Genomic DNA, 17819 nt, shown 5'->3' on the forward strand with positions numbered 1-17819 from the left:
GGGGCAGAGAGGTTAGAAATAGAGAGGTTTGCAACCAAAACAAAACTGTGTGTAGGCCAAATATAGTTTACTTAATAAAAATCAGAGCGATTTCTGCACATTGCACCTTTAATAAAACACATTTTCCACTAGGGTGGCTAATGCTACTTGAGCCAATCAGGTTGCAGCAGTCTTTGTAATGCAGTTTAACAGATGCTTGGTCCAGAAAGACAATTTCCATATGTAACAGTAATGCTTCCATCCCTTTCCTCGCCCCTACCTGGGCTCAAACCAGGGACTCTCTGCACACATTGACAACAGCCACCCTCAAAGCATCATTACCCATTGCGCCACAGCAAGGGGAACAATTTCTTCAAGGTCTCAGAGCGAGTGACATCACCAATTGAAACGCTATTAGCTGGCACCACGCTAACCATTTCACATCGGTTACACTCACCCCCCTTTTGACCTCGTCCTTTTCCGCAGCAACCAGTTATCCAGGTCACGGCACCAATGTAACAGTATAGCTTCCATTCCTGCCTGGTCTTGAACAAGGGATACTCTGCACACATTAATGACAGCCACCCTCAAAGCATCGTTACCCATCGCGCCACAAAAGCCGCAAGTGGAACAACAACTTCAAGGTCTCAGAGCGAGTGACGTCACCAATTGAAACGCTATTAGCGCGCACCCTGCTAACTAGCTAGCCATTTCACATCGGTTACACATACACTGCCACATAGAGATGTCAGATTTGAAAATTCCTAATAACACATCAACTTTGTGCACAAAATGTCCATTCAATTATTCAAATAATTGTTGCAGAGGCAGATTATTTTACATTTTTTATTATTCATCCAATGTCTGCCATGTTTTTGGATGATGTGATGATGTCGTCGTTGCTCGAGCTGCTCCCGGTGCACACTGTGTGCTAGTGTGCATGTGATGTTGGTCTGTATAAACCGGATGCAACCTGAATATAGACGGTCCATGAATCTGCGTATGCAAATGTGAATAGAACAACGGGTAGACATCTTGGATGCAGGCTCCAGTTCTTATTATACCTCAGTAGTGTATATCCAGCTGCATACTTGTCTTCGGTCTCTCTTTATGTAGTGTCGCCTCCCTTGTCGTGATGTGTGTTTTGTCCGACATTTTTAATCCTAGCCCCTGTCCCTGCAGGAGGCCTTTGGTAGGCCGTCATTGTAAATAAGAATTTGTTCTTAACTGACTTGCCTAGTTAAATAAAGGTTAAATAAAACATATCAAAATTCAGTCGTTGGACACAGATGACATAATAGGAATAATAGTGTCACCAGCCAGCCGGTTGGGCTAGTGGAAACCCCCTAAGCAGGAGACAAACAGAGGAGCACTTAACAGAGGAAGTTATTTCAGATTACTACAAGTACATATGGGCATGGGACAGGGATGATTTTAATCGGGACAGGAAAATTCTGGGGTTATAGAACTGTTGCAGGATCGAGACAGCACTGAAATGTTTTGACAGGACAAGACAGGAATGAATTTTCACTCCTGTGTCAACCTCTAATTCAGTATATCAGTCACCGGTATTCAACCATAGTGAGAACCCCTCTGATCATTACTAAATAATGGGCTTTCTAATAGCTAACCTTAGAGTTAAGAAGAGATAGTCATTCAAACTACACTCTTTTCAAGAAGAAAATAACTGTACACTTAACACTAAAAGTAGTTTTGATATTGCAGTACGTTGAACTGTGACATTAGCCATAGTAGTAAAAAACAGTCGTTTCCCAAATCGGACTTCCGAGATTGGTTTATTTCAGTGACAAGCTAGTATAACAGAACCCCAGTTTAGAGTAGATACTGTTTTTCCCATTACAGAGAGACAATTTCATTACCCCATGCCCAGACGTAGTAATAAACGACTTACACTGCAGCCTGTGGCAGAAATTGCACGGCAGATTTATAATATATCCTGTTCTGCTCCTATTGTATGCATCTGTCAACGTATGACGTCAAAGAAATAGCACTGAATCGTGACTTGTTTTGAAGGAGAACTTCAGGAAGGCTGTAGGCTACTGTATGTCTGAAAACTTCTAACTATTTTCAACTAATAAAATGCATACCAATACACCAATTCACAGGATAGCGTGAAGAACTCACTCCATGAGATATGTTTATACAACAACATCCTTTTAAACATTTTGTTAAATTTATTTTACCCTCTTTTCGTGGTATCCAATTGTTAGTAGTTACAACTCTCATACGGGCTCGGGAGAGACAAAGGTCAAGCCAACCAAGCCGCACTGCTTCTTAACACAGCGCATCCAACCCAGAAGCCAGCCGCACCAATGTGTCAGAGGAAACACTATGCACCTGGTGACCTGGTTAGCATGCACTGTGCCCAGCCCACCACAGGAGTCACTAGTGTGCAATGAGACAAAGTTGACCCTACCAGTCAAGTCCTCCCTAACCTGGACAACACTAGGCAAATTGTGTGTCGCCCCATGGACCTCCCGGTTGCTGCCGGCTGCAACAGAGCCTGGGCTTGAACCCAGAGTCCCTGGGAGCACAGCTAGCACTGCGATGCAGTGCACTAGAACACTGTGCCACCCGGGAGGGATGACACCATCCTTCTTAAGACAATAACAGTGTAAATATATTTTTGGACGTGTAATATGTCCATAGCATTCTGATTTAGACCCGAAACAGGATCTCATTAAGTTCTGTTTAGTTGTGGTCATATGTCTATATGACACACGTTATTATCCTCATGGGGGCTTCCATCTCATACAGTAGCTAAAGAAATCATAAGTAAGTAGCCTTAGCTTGTGCGAGCCAGAACAACTAATAGGGCAGGAGCCTATCTCCTGTTTCTGTAGCATGAGGCAGCTTGACGTACAAGTACACCCCCTGGACAGGACCCTAGTCTATCGCAGGGCCTTACCCCAAATCTATCTCCTTAATGCTGAGTGCCAAGCGGATAGGCATCAGGTCACATTTTTTTTATGTCTTTCATATGACTCGTCGAGGGATTGAACTCACAACTTTCAAAAAAACATACTTTTATCCAGAGCAAGCAGGGTTAAGTGCCTTGCTCAAGGGAACATGGACAGACTTTCCACCAGCTTTGGGGTTCAAACCAGCAACCTTCCAGTTACTGGCCCAACACTCTTAATTAACCGCTAGGCTACCTGTCACTGACACTCCAGCCACAATTCCGCTGAGTTGGTCAACGGAAACAATATATGTAGGAAAAAAACTATAACAAAAGTGATAGGAGGGCAAAAAATGTAATAAGATATTAATGCAGAACAGTTTTAATATTACTGTATATGACAGAGAAATTTATAGTCTGATGTGAAGGAGGGTGATAGGAATGTTTCTAAAGAAAATTCTTATGAAGAAAATCCAGTATATCATATATCTCAACACACATAATATCAATTCAGGTAAATACTCTCTCTGTACTGTATAGCCAATAGACTTTTCCAAGACAAGTGTGCTACTCTTAGCATAACTATAGTTTTAATTTTAAGATTGTGTGTCTCTAATGTCCATGCTAATGTTTTAGATATATGTACATTGCAATGTATTTTTGTCTGTGGTCTTTTTCATTATGTCACGGACCCCAGGAAGATTAGCTGTCGCCATTGTCGCTAATGGGAATCCATATAAAAATCATAAATTACTTAATGGGTTGAATGATCTGGTTTTAGTACAGGACATCATGATAACCAAGTCTTTAAATATGGATTATTGACTATGGTGATCCTACAGGAAAAGAGTGAAAGAGCCACAGTAACTAATTTCCTGTAATAATCACCAGCTTGGCTTGGCCCTATCGCCATTTAACAGGATTTAGCATTTATCTTCCACTCCTAAACCAGATTAAGGTGCCATAATAATGACCCAAATAGAATTCATTACTCTCTTCCAAGTATTCTACTCTAATGCTAATAATGAGAGGATGGAATCTTCAGGAGTTCCAGTCCCAAATCTCTGTCTCGTGGATGGAAGGCAGCCAAAAGACATGGTGCGAAAACACGCTGCTCCCAAATTGAAAAGCCAATTACACACAAACCACAGGAGAGATAGACGACCAGTGTAATGTGCCAGTGTGTCCTTGTGCTTCATGTGGTGCCTCACACAGAGAAGCAACTAGGGAGGCATGACTACCATATCAATGTGATTTAGCTGGGGGGGGTTGTGTAGGCACTGAAACCCAACTATAGTTACACTTCAGTACAGCTAACGAGACACTAAATATTGACTCAACATAGGATGTCAACGGAAATGATTTATCCTCTCTCTATGTACATTTGAAGTCAGAAGTTTACATAAACAATAGCCAAATACATTTAAACTAAGTTTTTTACAATTCCTGACATTTAATCCTATTAAAAATTTCCTGTTTTAGGTCAGTTTGGATCACCACTTTATTTCAAGAATGTGAAATGTCAGAATAATAGTAGAGAGAATTATTTATTTCAGCTTTTATTTCTTTCATCACATTCCCAGTGGGTCAGAAGTTTACATACACTCAATTAACATTTGGAAGCATTTGGGTAGCCTTCCACAAGCTTCCCACAATAAGTTAAATGTGAATTCTGGCCCATTCCTCCTGACAGAGCTGGTGTAACTGAGTCAGGTTTGTAGGCCTCCTTGCTCGCACACCCTTTTTCAGTTCTGCCCACACATTTTCTATAGAATTGAGGTCAGAGCTTTGAGATGGCCACTCCAATACCTTGACTTTGTTGTCCTTAAGCCACAACTTTGGAAGTATGCTTGGGGTCATTGTCCATTTGGAAGACCCATTTGCGACCAAGCTTTAACTTCCTGACTGATGTCTTGAGATGTTGCTTCAATATATCCACATAATTTTCCATCCTCATGAAGCCATCTATGTTGGGAAGTGCACCAGTCCCTCCTGCAGCAAAGAACTCCCACAACATGATGCTGCCACCCCCATGCTTCACGGTTGGGATGGTGTTCTTCGGCTTGCAAGCCTCCCCCTTTTTCCTCCAAACATAACGATGGTCATTATGGCCAAACAGTTCTATTTTTGTTTAATCAAACCAGAGGACATTTCTCCAAAAAGTACGATCTTTGTCCCCAGGTGCAGTTGCAAACCGTATTCTGGATTTTGCATGGCGGTTTTGGAGCAGTGGCTTCTTGCTTGCTGAGCAGCAGTTCAGGTTATGTCGATATAGGACTTGTTTTACTGTGAATAATATAGTTACTTTTGTACCTGTTTCCTCCAGCATCTTCACAGGGTCATTTGCTGTTGTTCTGGGATTGATTTGCACTTTTTACACCAAAGTACATTCATCTCTAGGAGACAGAATGCGTCTCCTTCCTGAGTGGTATGACGGCTGCATGGTCCCATGGTGTTTATACTTGTGTACTATTGTTTGTACAGATGAACGTGGTACCTTCAGGCGTTTGGAAATTGCTCCCAAGGATGAACCAGACTTGTGGAGGTCTACAATGTTTTTCTGAGGTCTTATCTGATTTCTTTTGATTTTCCCATGAAGATAGTCCTTGGAATATATCCACAGGTACACCTCCAATTGACTCAAATTATGTCAATTAGCCTCAGAAGCTTCTAAACCCATGACATCATTTTCTGTTATTGTCCAAGCTGTTCACAGGCGCAGTCAACATAGTCTATGTAAACTTCTGACCCACTGGAATTGTGATACGGTGAATTATAAGTGAAATAATCTCTGTGTAAACAATTGTTGGGAAATTTACTTCATGCACAAAGTAGATGTCCGAACTGACATGCCAAAGCTATAGTTTGTTAACAAGAAACTTGTGGAGTGGTTGAAAAACGAGTTTTAATGACTCCAACCTAAGTGTATGTAAATTTCCGACTTCAACTGTACACAATATACTATACACAGCTGTTTAGACTTTGAGCCCAGTTTGAAAGGACGATCCATCCAATAATTTGCAGATTGCTTTCTTAAAACTACTCATCCCAGCACAGCGAGATGAGATGTCATCATATCCAACGTTACCTTGAGCCTCAATCATCCTGGAAGAAAGCTTTACTGTGCTGTGACCTTACACTATCATATTTTAAAGCAGATTAAATTGGTCTTGTTCTACAATCCAAAGAGATTTAGGCAGCAGGGAGATGCTAACCTGAGCTTTGTTGTGCTTGAACTGGGCCCAGAAGACAACATTCACAAAATCCGGATACATCTTGGAATAATTCCCCTGTTAGTCCTCCGCAATTCACAACAAATTCAACATTAAGCTGCTGCGACATTCTTTACAGAAAATAACAATCCAATTAGCACCCCCCAAAAAAAAAACCACCCGGTACATCTATCATTTACGGAGCATACTCTCAGGGGGTTAACTAGGATTAAACTGAGGATGTAGTGAACACCAAGGTTATCTCCATAGCCATTAGGGTATTCCAGCTATATTCTACAGTATTATCCACACCTTTAGCGAGGTCATTACTCCAATCCCCTTAAGGAGATCTCAGTCATCAGGAACTCACTAAATGGGCACTGTATTCTGATCCTCAACATTATATGGCTCAAATGTGTAAAATACATCAGCTGCCTGCAACTTTTAAATGCAAACACATTGCAGCGTTACCAGGTTTGACACTGATTTCCAGGGATTGCTGCTCATTTCTGAGAATATGTTTACTGATTTGTGGCAGGTAGCCTAGTGGTTAGAGCATTTGGCCAGTAACTGAAAGGTTGCTAGATTGAATCCCTGAGCTGCCCCTGAACAAGGCAGTTAACCCACTGTTCCCAGGCCATCATTGTAAATAAGCATTTGTTCTTAACTGACTTGCCTAGTTAAATACAAATGTTTGTCGTCAGTATATTTGAGTTCCTGGAATGAATTAATACTCTGGTGGGCAATTCACCTGTGTTTTAATAACCTCTCATGAGAGATGAACTGTGAGGACTGAGACACACTGTGACAAATGTTTTCTTGTTTACAAAGACCATTTCAATCTAGTGGGAGTTTAGGTATATTAGTAGGGTCTCTCACTGTGTATATGATGAGATCATCGATTCACCTGCCTGCTTGAGAGCTTGGCTGGCTATGAACTCCCTGATCTTAACTAACGAATGACTGAATCCAATGCCTATGCATGCTGTGCCACTGTTATTACATTTACCTCAGTCTACATTGACACAGACTGTTATGCAAAATGATTTATAATTATGAGTGTATTAGTCTCTCGTAAAAAAATGAACACCTACGTACGGTATAAGTCTCCAGCACACAAAAAGTTCAATCTGCCCTTTACATGATACAATACTGTCTCCCGCCCCCTGCTCTGCTCCTCCTAGCCTTGAAACAAACAGAGGGCATTGTGTGTTTTAGACTCTTATGCAACCATTCGAAAATCCAGGGGTTACCTTTGGGATTTGAGAGCCATAGTGAGTAATCGTCCTTCAAGCCATCCCCAGCTAGCACAATTGGTTCCTTGGACGTTTTTGGTTTCACATGGGTCTGGGAACAAAGCCATATGTTTCTTGACCGGTAAAAGTGAACGTTTTTTAAACGTTCTGACAACAGAAGTGAAAATATTGCCTGTTCCGTGAACATACATTTTTAGGTTGCAGGGAGGTTTGGAGAATGTTTTACTATGGTTCCCTGAACGTTTTCCTGGAAGGTTTTATTAACGTTCTGAGAATGGAAATGATAGGTTATTTGGTGGTAATTAAATAATGTTCTGAGAACATTCTAAATGTTGTGAATGTTGTGAATAAAATGTAAAGGTTATTTGGAGGTTGTTGAATAACTTCCTTAAAACTTTCACTGAATGTTTCAATAAGACTTTTAATAACACTGTTAGCTTAGTTTGGGTTAACTTTTTTGAACTCCAAGCACAGATAGGACACATGGAAATGAATTTGCTTAAGCTGGGTGTTCACGATTTTGGCTCCGATTTCGCTGTGCCAGACAGATTTTGGAGATCGGAAACAAAATCCCCATGTCGTTGCCTACTCGGGGTAAGCAGCCGTTCCCAACGCTTGTTTAATGTGAGCGGATCAGAGACGCAATCTGAGGGCTACCGATACGGTCTTTGAGCAGTTCCAGACGTCCAGATATTTTCAAACACTTGATTTTATCTGCACTAAATCTGCAATGCTCTTGTAGTGTGAGATATGCAGCGACAAGATTTGAAAACGGTGATCAGCAACAGCCAATTAGAGCTCTCCAGAGGAGGAGCTAGTGAGATGACATTGTATCACATCACCCAGAATGTGTACTCTCGAGCAGGAGCAATGACCAGTACTAGTATGCGTTTGTACTTGCCATAGTGTCAAATCGTTACAGCTCTGACAAGCTATTTACACACAATGTTATTGAACTCAAAATGTATTGGCTAGATATTTCAACTCATTATGGCAAGCTTGAATGTCTGACTGAAAATGTTTATGAGGCTGCTTTGAGACAATGCTCATTCTAGCTATCTAGTCACATCACATCCTTGTTATAATGAGACAGCGTCGTATCGAGAATCATCATGACCAAGTGAAGAATCTTTTAGTGTGTGATGCCCCGTCTGTGCCACTACGTTTTCAAGACAAACAACTACAGGAAAGATGGTTGTTTAATGTGAGAGGCTCACCAATGTTAGGATTTTAAAAGTTGTGTTGTGTCCACCTGGCATTAGGCATGCAAACACATTTATTTTATTGTGTCACAGCATCACTGAAACTTAAACCTATGATCTTCTGTTCTCTATTCATAGAATTAGTCCACTGCGCCACCAGGATGGAGCTAGCATGCCATATTTTTGAAACTCACACAAAGCTGTTAATTTTTGTCTATTCAAACTGACCCCATTTTAAAGAGAACAAGCATTCATTAAGATCGGGTGTGGCCAACACATCTGAACACACTTCACAAGATAGAGGATAGAGAGAGTTTAGTTGACTCTGAGAACAGAATGTATGTTTTTAAATAACATTCTAAGAAAGTTATTTAAATGTTACTAATGTTTTCTTGTGTTTTTTTATGGTACCCTAGCGGTTAGGAGCAGACTAGGTGAAAAATTGGTCAATGCGCCCTTGAGCAAGGCACTTAACCCTAATTGCTCCTGTAAGTCGCTCTGGATAAGGGCGGCTGCTAAATGACTAAAATGTACCGTAAATATAAACATTGTTTTAAATTGATGAACCATGAGGAAATCTGTGGGGAACATTATGCTGAAGTACTGATATTCTCACAGAAGGTTTTTCATAACATTGTCAGAACAATTTGAGAACATTACTTTAAATAGAACCATGAATAAACCTGTAGGAAACGCTATGCTGAAGTATTGAAATTCCCACAGAAGAACGTTGTTTCATAACGTTCTCTGAGCTATTGGAGAACATTCCCCATGTCAAACCATTTGGAGAAAGTTCCTAGAACATTACAAAAAATTTAACCATGTTTGTACTTTTAGGAAACGTTCTGTTTAAAGTTAAAAAAAAACACGTTATTTTGACAAGTTCCTTAAATGTGCTGAGAATGGCCCAAAGACAAGCAACTATCCTGCACCATAGGACAACCACGCTCCCACCAAGCTCTAAGAAACATATGGTTCACTGAATGTTATGAGTGAGCTGGGTCACAACTCATTGTCTTTTGTTACTATTGTTTTGATTCCGCTATTCCCACCTGCCCTGTGTGTGTGTGTGTGTGTGTGTGTGTGTGTGTGTGTGTGTGTGTGTGTGTGTGTGTGTGTGTGTGTGTGTGTGTGTGTGTGTGTGTGTGTGTGTGTGTGTGTGTGTGTGTGTGTGTGTGTGTGTGTGTGTGTGTGTGTGTGTGTGTGTGTGTGTGTGTGTGTGTGTGCGTGTGTGTGAAGGGGGCTGTGTGTGCTGTGTTTAGGAAGTGTAGGAAGCATCATGTCCATTTAGAGTACAGTGGAGAGGCATGAGGCAGGCACTGAAGAGAGCAATCAAGATGTCATAAAAACACTATCTATAGTTCATTGCTTTCCTATCTCTTCTTGTAATTGGCACAGCTGTGTGCTGGAACCTATGAGAGAAATAATAGATTCACAAAAACACATGGACCATTTGGACATTGTGAGGGGAAATAGAATGTTCAATATGCACACCTCATTCTCCAGCTATATGGTCCAAAAAACATCATTCATTTCTGTACCATCATCAAGACAGTGTTATGTGGTCCTTATGACAGAGCATTCAAGTAAAGTGTTACTAAACTAGGATTAACCAATACCCAAAGCCTTTATAAGGATCTCATTATCTCAATAAAAGCATCTGGCATTACCTAAAAAAAAATCACCCAAAATGAAAGATTAACCACTGATGAATTAAATACTTTATAACCACTATTCCTGTGTGTTTTTTATGTTTAAAAATAAAATGAGAGCCATGCTTGAAGCCCTGGCGGGCTGTGCCGGGTCGGGTCGTACCATCTTTGGCGTAGAGGGAGATCTCCACCTTCCTCTCCTCGGAGCCCAGCAGAGCCTTGGCCATTTGGGCCACGGCAGGCCTCTTAGTGTGCGGCCCATACAGAAAGCTGCAGGTGCACGGCTTCTGCATGACCTCAGCGCGCGTGTAGCCGCACATGCCACAGAAGGCGTCGTTACAGAAGATGATGGCGCAGTTCTCCACGCGAGCATTGGCGATGATGAACTTGCGATCTGAGGAGGGAGGGAGTAATAGATCAATATTGTTTTAATCTAAAGAGTCATTGCAATTTGTCATCACATATAATGCAGTCTACTACAGTTCAATCCAGTACAGGCTTCAGTGAATGAGTCAGAATACAATCAGACATTTTATTAAATAGTTTGAGGAATGATCATCGGATCCAGATGGGGCAACTTGTCCCCCTGGCAATCTAATGTAAGTTAATGGTACCTAAATTAGCATTTTCCAAATTATGTCCAAATCATTTTCAAGTAACATCATTGAATTACAAAGTCATTTTTTCAGATACTTTAGGATGATTTGGACATGAGATGGTGTGAAAATTATTAATAGTGAAATGTGCAATACCATTTTGTTTAAATATTTGATTTATTTAATTAAAATAAGACACATAGACTTTAGCCTTTAAGAGTTAATTATACATTTAAAAAATAGATTTCAAACACTAATCTTCAGGGGGGCAGTTACCCACAGTACTTGGGAAAAAACTGCCCTTTTGTAAAATTAAGATTTCACTAAATAACTAATGCATTTGGAAAGTATTCAGACCCCTTGACTTTTTCCACATTTTTTTACGTTGCATCCTTATTCTAAAATGGATAGTTCCCTCATCAATCTACAAACAATACCCCATAATGACAAAGCTAAAACAAGTTTTTAGGAATGTTTGCAAATATATTAAAAATACAAAACTAAAAAACTCCCATTCACATAAGTATTCAGACACCTACTCAGTACTTTGTTGAAGCACCTTTGGCAGCGATTACAGCCTAGAGTCTTCTTGGTTATGACACTACAAGCTTGGCACATCTCACATCTATATTTGGGGAGATTCTCCCATTCTTCTCTGCACATCCTCTCAAGCTCTGTCATGTTGGGTGGGGACTGTCGCTGCACAGCTATTTTCAGGTCTCTCCAGAGATGTTCGATCGGGTTCAAGGGCTCCGGCTGGGCCACTCAAGGACATTCAGAGATTTGTCCCGAAGCCACTCCTGCGTGGGCTTGGCTGTGTGCTTAGGGTCTTTGTCATGATAGAAGGTGAACCTTTGCTCCAGTCGGAAGTCCTGAGCGTTCTGGAAGAGGTTTTCATCAAGGATCTCTCTGTACTTTTCTCTGTTCATCTTTCCCTCGATCCTGACTAGTCTCCCAGTCCCTGCTGCTGAAAAACATCCCCACATCATGATTCTGCTACTTACTTGTTAGATATGACTGCATGGTCGGAACTAGAAGCACAAGCATTTCGCTACACTCGCATTAACATCTGCTAACCATGTGTATGTGACAAATACAATTTGATTTGATTTGACCATGCTTCACTGTAGGGATTGTGCCAGGTTTCCTCCAGACGAGACGCTTGGCATTCAGGCCAAAGAGTTGAATCTTGGTTTCATCAGACCAGAAAATCTTGTTTCTCGTGGTTTGAGAGTCCTTTAGGTGCCGTTTGGCAAACTCCAAGTGGGCCGTCATTTGCCTTTTACTGAGGTGGCACGGTGGAGGCCTGATTGGTGGAGTGCTGCAGAGATGGTTGTCCTTCTGGAAGGTTCTCCCATCTCCACAGAGGAACTCTGGAGCTTTGTCAGAGTGACAATCAGGTTCTTTGTCACATCCCTGACCAAGGCCCTTCTCCCCCGATTGCTCAGTTTGGCCAGGAGGCCAGCCCTAGGAAGAGTCTTGGTGGCTCGAAACATCTTCCATTTAAGAATGATGGAGGCCACTGTGTTCTTCGGGACCTTTAAATGTTCAAAAATGTTTTGTTACCCTTCCCACGATCTGTGCCGCGACACAATCCTGTTTCGAAGCTCTATGGACAATTCCTTCAACCTCATGGCTTGGTTTTTGCTCTGACATGCACTGTCAACTGTGGTACTTTATATAGACAGGTGTGTGCCTTTCCAAATCATGTCCAATCAATTGAATTTACCACATGTGGACTCCAACCAAGTTGTAGAAACATCTCAAGGATAACCAATGGAAACAGAATTCACCTGAGCTCAATTCCGATTCTCATATCAAAGTGTCTGAATACTTCTGTTTTAAATTTTTTATACATTTCTAAACATTTCTAAAAACATGTTTTTGCTTTGTCATTGTGGTTATTGTGTGTAGATTGTTGAGGAAAATGTTTTATTTAATCTATTTTAGAATAAGGTTGTAACGTAACAAAATGTGGAAAAAGTCTAGGGGTCTGAATACTTTCTGAATGCGCTGTATTTTCCTTAATAGTTTGCTTGCCTAAGCATGACCATCCTTCAACCACATACCTCATTTTTACCAAACTTTGCTTTTTTTGTGTCAGCAATTGGACATTGTTCTTAGGAGGGGCTAGTTACCCCATATTACCCTATGCTTACTGGATACAACCAGCCTTACTGATTGAACCTTTCGTAAACTAAAATACAATTTAAATTGGTTATTCTACTTGACCAAACATGCCATATCAGTGACACCAAGGCATGTAACCTTGCATGAGACCTAAGATGGGAGAATCTGTAAGGTGCAAGTCTGTTTTCACATTCAACTACTAAACTTGCTGTTTATATCAAAACTATAAACTGTTTAGAGCCTCGGAAAAACAAGTAGATGACGTTTTGGTATCAAAATATGTCCCCAGAAGGGAACATTCAGTGATGGATTTTAGTTATTGAAATGTAGCTGCTTTACTCTCTCCCATCCTGCTTAGAAATGCAGCTCGGGTTCTTCAGGTCCTGCTGTGATATAAGCCATATTTATGCTCTGACAGACACTGCTGCCCTATTTATATCCACTTGTAATGTTGGTCTCCCAGTAAATGTCAGGTAGAAATGTAGCCATGCCTTTATCATTAGACTATGTGTGTAAAATTCTAATACCAAGAGGGTAAACATAGAATTACCCCTGAGACTGCACAATCAAATGTGTGGCATACTGTACACATTTAATCTTCACCTATATTATTTGGTTCAATATTTGCTAAATCATATCAAGGCAAAGTTTTGCAGAGACAATACGCTCCTTTTTACAAGACAATCATACACTATTTAATAGAAAGTGGTCACATCTCATGAAACCTATGAACTTTAATGAACACAGGCAGATTACCTACAATAATAGCCTAGTATTTTCATTTTAATCTGGACAAATTGCATTTAAGACGCATTTTGCAAATCGAAAGACACGGTTTGCGTTACATTCCAAATCACAGCATGGTTCCCCAAAATGACTCAATATTGAAGAAAAAAAGTTCTTACTCTGTCCTTCGAATTTTCGGATGATTGTATCCAGAAAAGTGTTCTGAGGAGCCACGTGTCCGCGCCGAACAGGCATCTTTTGGGCGGTATTTCCCTCGGTTTGGAAAGTTGGACCGCAGGCTCTTGTCTCGATCTCGCACTCTGCACCGCTGTAGCCTATGTGGCCCCTATAAAAATCCCAAAGTAGCTGAAAACATGTCACAGCCACCACCAAGTCCTGCGACGTGACGTGTCAACTACTTTTTTAATCATTTTCTAAAGCAGATAGTCCGACGATTGTATTTATACATTACCCAAACAAGTAGTATATTTGGCCGTGTATCAACCGACCTGCTTTGATGTTCACGGATGATGTATCCATCCTTTTCTTCCCTGCTTGGAAGTAGCAACGCCTCTTCAGTGAAAATTCCAAATCACAGGTGCCTACAGGACTGTGCTGCCGATAATTAGAACCTCTTTGACATTACTGCTCTATTATCCTGTTTCACTGTCAGACCGTGGCTGCAACCTTTGCTTTTGAAATGACGATGGTCTATCAAGTAATGGATGGAGTTCTCAGGAAAATAATAATAATCATTTGGGGGAGGGGGAGTTGGGATGTGCAAGAAACTAATTTCTGTTACTGTAACAGGACAACAGGAGAAATATAAGTACCCCTGCATCTCTGTCAGAAGCGTCTCTGTAATACTACTAGCCACCTAGCAATTGTATGAAGTTGGCTTCAGCTAGCCCAGATAGGTTCCCAAACTCTCAACCTCATAACTAGCTACCAAGAAGCCATTTCGGCTAGCTTGTCTAACTATCTTAGCTGGCATGCCTGCTGGCAAGGTTGGTTGATTTTAGAAAAGAAAGCAATAACTAAATGTCCTGAATAATATATTTTTTTAATTATTTTCAAACATTAACACAATTGTTTTTGCAGAGATGCAGAGAAGCATTTTTTTTAAAAGTCGGGATACAGACAGCTCAACTGGTATGCTTAGATATGTAGAAAAAAATAAAATGTTTTGCATAGAATTAAGCATACTGATTATGGCTCTCGGTTGCAGGAAACAGCTGTTTCAGGTGTTTTGAAAAGGCAAAATTCTCCAACTTTCACCCCTCCTGACCTCCACCCTGGCCAATGTCATGTACATTGTTCTCCCCCTAATTTAATGTACTTTGTACCCCATAGGATTGTTTTGTCTCTGTCCATTCTCCAAGGAGTGCTTTTGTCTCTGTCCGTTCTCCAAGGAGTGTTTTTGTCTCTGTCCATTCTCCAATGAGTGTTTTTGTCTTGTTGTTATACAGTCAAACTCAGGTTGACAATTTCATAAAGTGCTTTTGTCTCTGTCCGTTCTCCAAGGAGTGTTTTTGTCTCTGTCCATTCTCCAATGAGTGTTTTTGTCTTGTTGTTATACAGTCAAACTCAGGTTGACAATTTCATAAATTACTTTATTGAACAGGATATTTCCTTTCTGTGTGTTAAAAATGGATTGTGATATTGCAAAGAGTAAAACTTTTACATATAGGCCTAGATCAGAGATTCATGCTTTGTTAATTATTTAAAATATGTGCTATTAAATAGCCTACCATCTTATAGCATAATTTACTCACCGCCTGGGCTATGCTCATTCACATTGGACCATGTGTCAACATTCCAGACTGAATAATGAAGGGTGTGATTGCCATCTAGAGACACAGAAAGCACATTACTAGAAGGTTTGTGGTAGGTTACAGTATGACCGTATGACCAGCAGGTGGCAACAGCAGGTTATAAATGGCCAGGTTTGAATGCTGAACATTTTAGGATTTTGCTCATATGCAATTAACCTCGTCTGTTTATGCTCCACTGTCTACAGGTTCTACTTTGGCATTTGATTCAGCCATTATGTTCATTACACTTAACAATGGCTATAATGGAAATATGAAACTCTACCTGTGTGCAAGCTTGTCTCTCGAACCTGGGCCTCGAGAGACAAGCTTAAGCTTGCACCCAGGTTGAAGTTCATATTTCCTTTATAGCCCTTGTTATGTTCGCAAGGATGGGTTTTGGAACGTTTGGTATAATGTGCTCTTAGCAAAGATTTCCGTATGCTTTGCCTGTTGCTTTCTGACTGTAGGCCTAGTCCCTAACTAAATTGTGAAGGATGTTTCTATGTCAAAACACTGCCCATCGACAAGCCAGTCAAATTTAACAAAGGTTTTTTTTGTATTCCAATGCTACTTTGTTCTATCCAAACTATAAAATTATCCAACTGGTAAGACTACAGATGATTGACAACATGACAAATTGGACTATACTACAGCATTTTCCTAATAGTTTATCTGTCCTGTTTACATTTGCTTTTCAATTGAAGTACAGTTGTTTTTGTCAATACTGTCTGAGCTTTGACAATAAACTACCTATGAACTGCCAAAGGAACACTTAATGAGCCTCGCAGTCTTACATGGTATTTAAGCTCTTATCTTATCTTCCCATGACAAAGTTTATGACCAAACTTCTAGCACATACCCAGAACACAGTGCGATTTACAGACATAGGGTAAGTTGAGCCAATGGCAAGTTGAGCAAATGGCGAATGTGCATAAAGTTGGCAGAATTCATACTATCTGACGTCATTAGCACTATCCACTCAGTTTTTAAACTACATCACACAATATGGTTTAATGTGCCAATAAATCAGCACAATCTACTTTTTTTGTTCAGTCTTGAAGCTAAAATTGGGATAATGTATACTCTGCTAATGATCATACCAAAAAAAAAGTAACGGAGAGCAATGTACAATACAGCGAACTTAGAAAAACGAGGAATTTGTGGTAAGTGCATAGGGGAGACCATCTTTATGCACCTACGCTATTGAAGTGTTTTCTTAACAGGCATAATGCAGGGCATTGTCGCTGAGGTATGAAGAAACAACAAGGCCTGTCCTGTGTTAGAAAAAAGTACAATGTTTTTCTAAGGTTTTTAAGACTGAGTTAAAAGATGCTTAAAATGATTGAACGACAAAAAGTGATTATGATTGTGTTTGGGAAATAAAGGTAGACATGGTTTTAAATAGTGGTAACATTTCATTCAGCAGCATACCACCCTGTATCCCACTTTTGGCTTGCTTCTGAAGCTAAGCAGGGTTGGTCCCTAGATGGGAGACCAGATGCTGCTGGAAGTGGTCTTGGAGGGCCAGTAGGCACTCTTCTCACAGGTCTAAAAAAAGAAAGATTTAAAAGAGTATCCCAATACCCCAGGGCAGTGATTGGGGACACTACCCTGTATAGGGTTCCATCTTATGGATGGGGTGTTAAATGGGTGTCCTAACTCTCCGTGGTCACTAAATATCCACTTATTGTAAGAGTAGGGGTGTTAACCCTGGTGTCCTGGCTAAATTCCCTAGCTATCATGATCACCTGATCATCCCCAGCTTACATTTGGCTCATTCATCCCCCTCCTCTCCCCTGTAACTATTCCCCAGGTTGTTGCTGTAAATGAGAATGTGTTTGCTGTCAACTTACCTGGTAAAAAATAAAAATTCAGTACATGAATTTGTAGGTGCTTAACTTACCCTGTCCTGTGGCTCAACTTAGCCCTGGGGTAATTTGTGCCAAGAGGACACTTTTTTAGGACAAGCTATGTTTTCAAAACTGTAATGTTGAAATGAATTCCGATTATTTCCAGGGATGCACAACACCCTGAAATATATGTAGATATCTTTCTTAGAAAGAATACTATATCTCCCTTGATGGAGTAATGCTGAATGTAAAAATTGTCTCAACAAAAAATGGCTCAGCAATGATTACTGGAAGATGTATTTTAAAATGTCAGTTAAATCACCCAGTAGTAGATTTGAGATTATTACTTTTTTGTGGTGTTTAATGTTATTCGTATGGTTTTTCCATAATCTTCATTGTCATTAATAGCCTTTGGTCTTTTAAATCCTTATCTTTTCCAATTGTTCCATATGTTTTCTCTGGGGCACACTCAGGCTGATGTG

At 40.5% G+C, this 17819-nt stretch overlaps 1 protein-coding gene across 1 annotated transcript in view; it reads right to left on the reverse strand.

Annotated features, from left to right (window-relative positions):
- The window catches only part of LOC135513378 (potassium voltage-gated channel subfamily H member 6-like), a 78322-nt gene extending 64394 nt beyond the window's left edge, over positions 1-13928 (reverse strand). The window contains exons 1-2 of the mRNA XM_064936307.1: positions 13853-13928; positions 10385-10615 (exon numbers count right to left, since the gene is read on the reverse strand). Coding sequence (XP_064792379.1) covers positions 10385-10615; positions 13853-13928 — 307 coding nt within the window. The remainder of the gene's footprint in view (positions 1-10384; positions 10616-13852) is intronic.
- Positions 13929-17819: the final 3891 nt, after the last annotated feature.

Source organism: Oncorhynchus masou, chromosome 3, assembly GCF_036934945.1.
Source record: "Oncorhynchus masou masou isolate Uvic2021 chromosome 3, UVic_Omas_1.1, whole genome shotgun sequence".
Classification (NCBI taxonomy): Eukaryota; Metazoa; Chordata; class Actinopteri; order Salmoniformes; family Salmonidae; genus Oncorhynchus; species Oncorhynchus masou.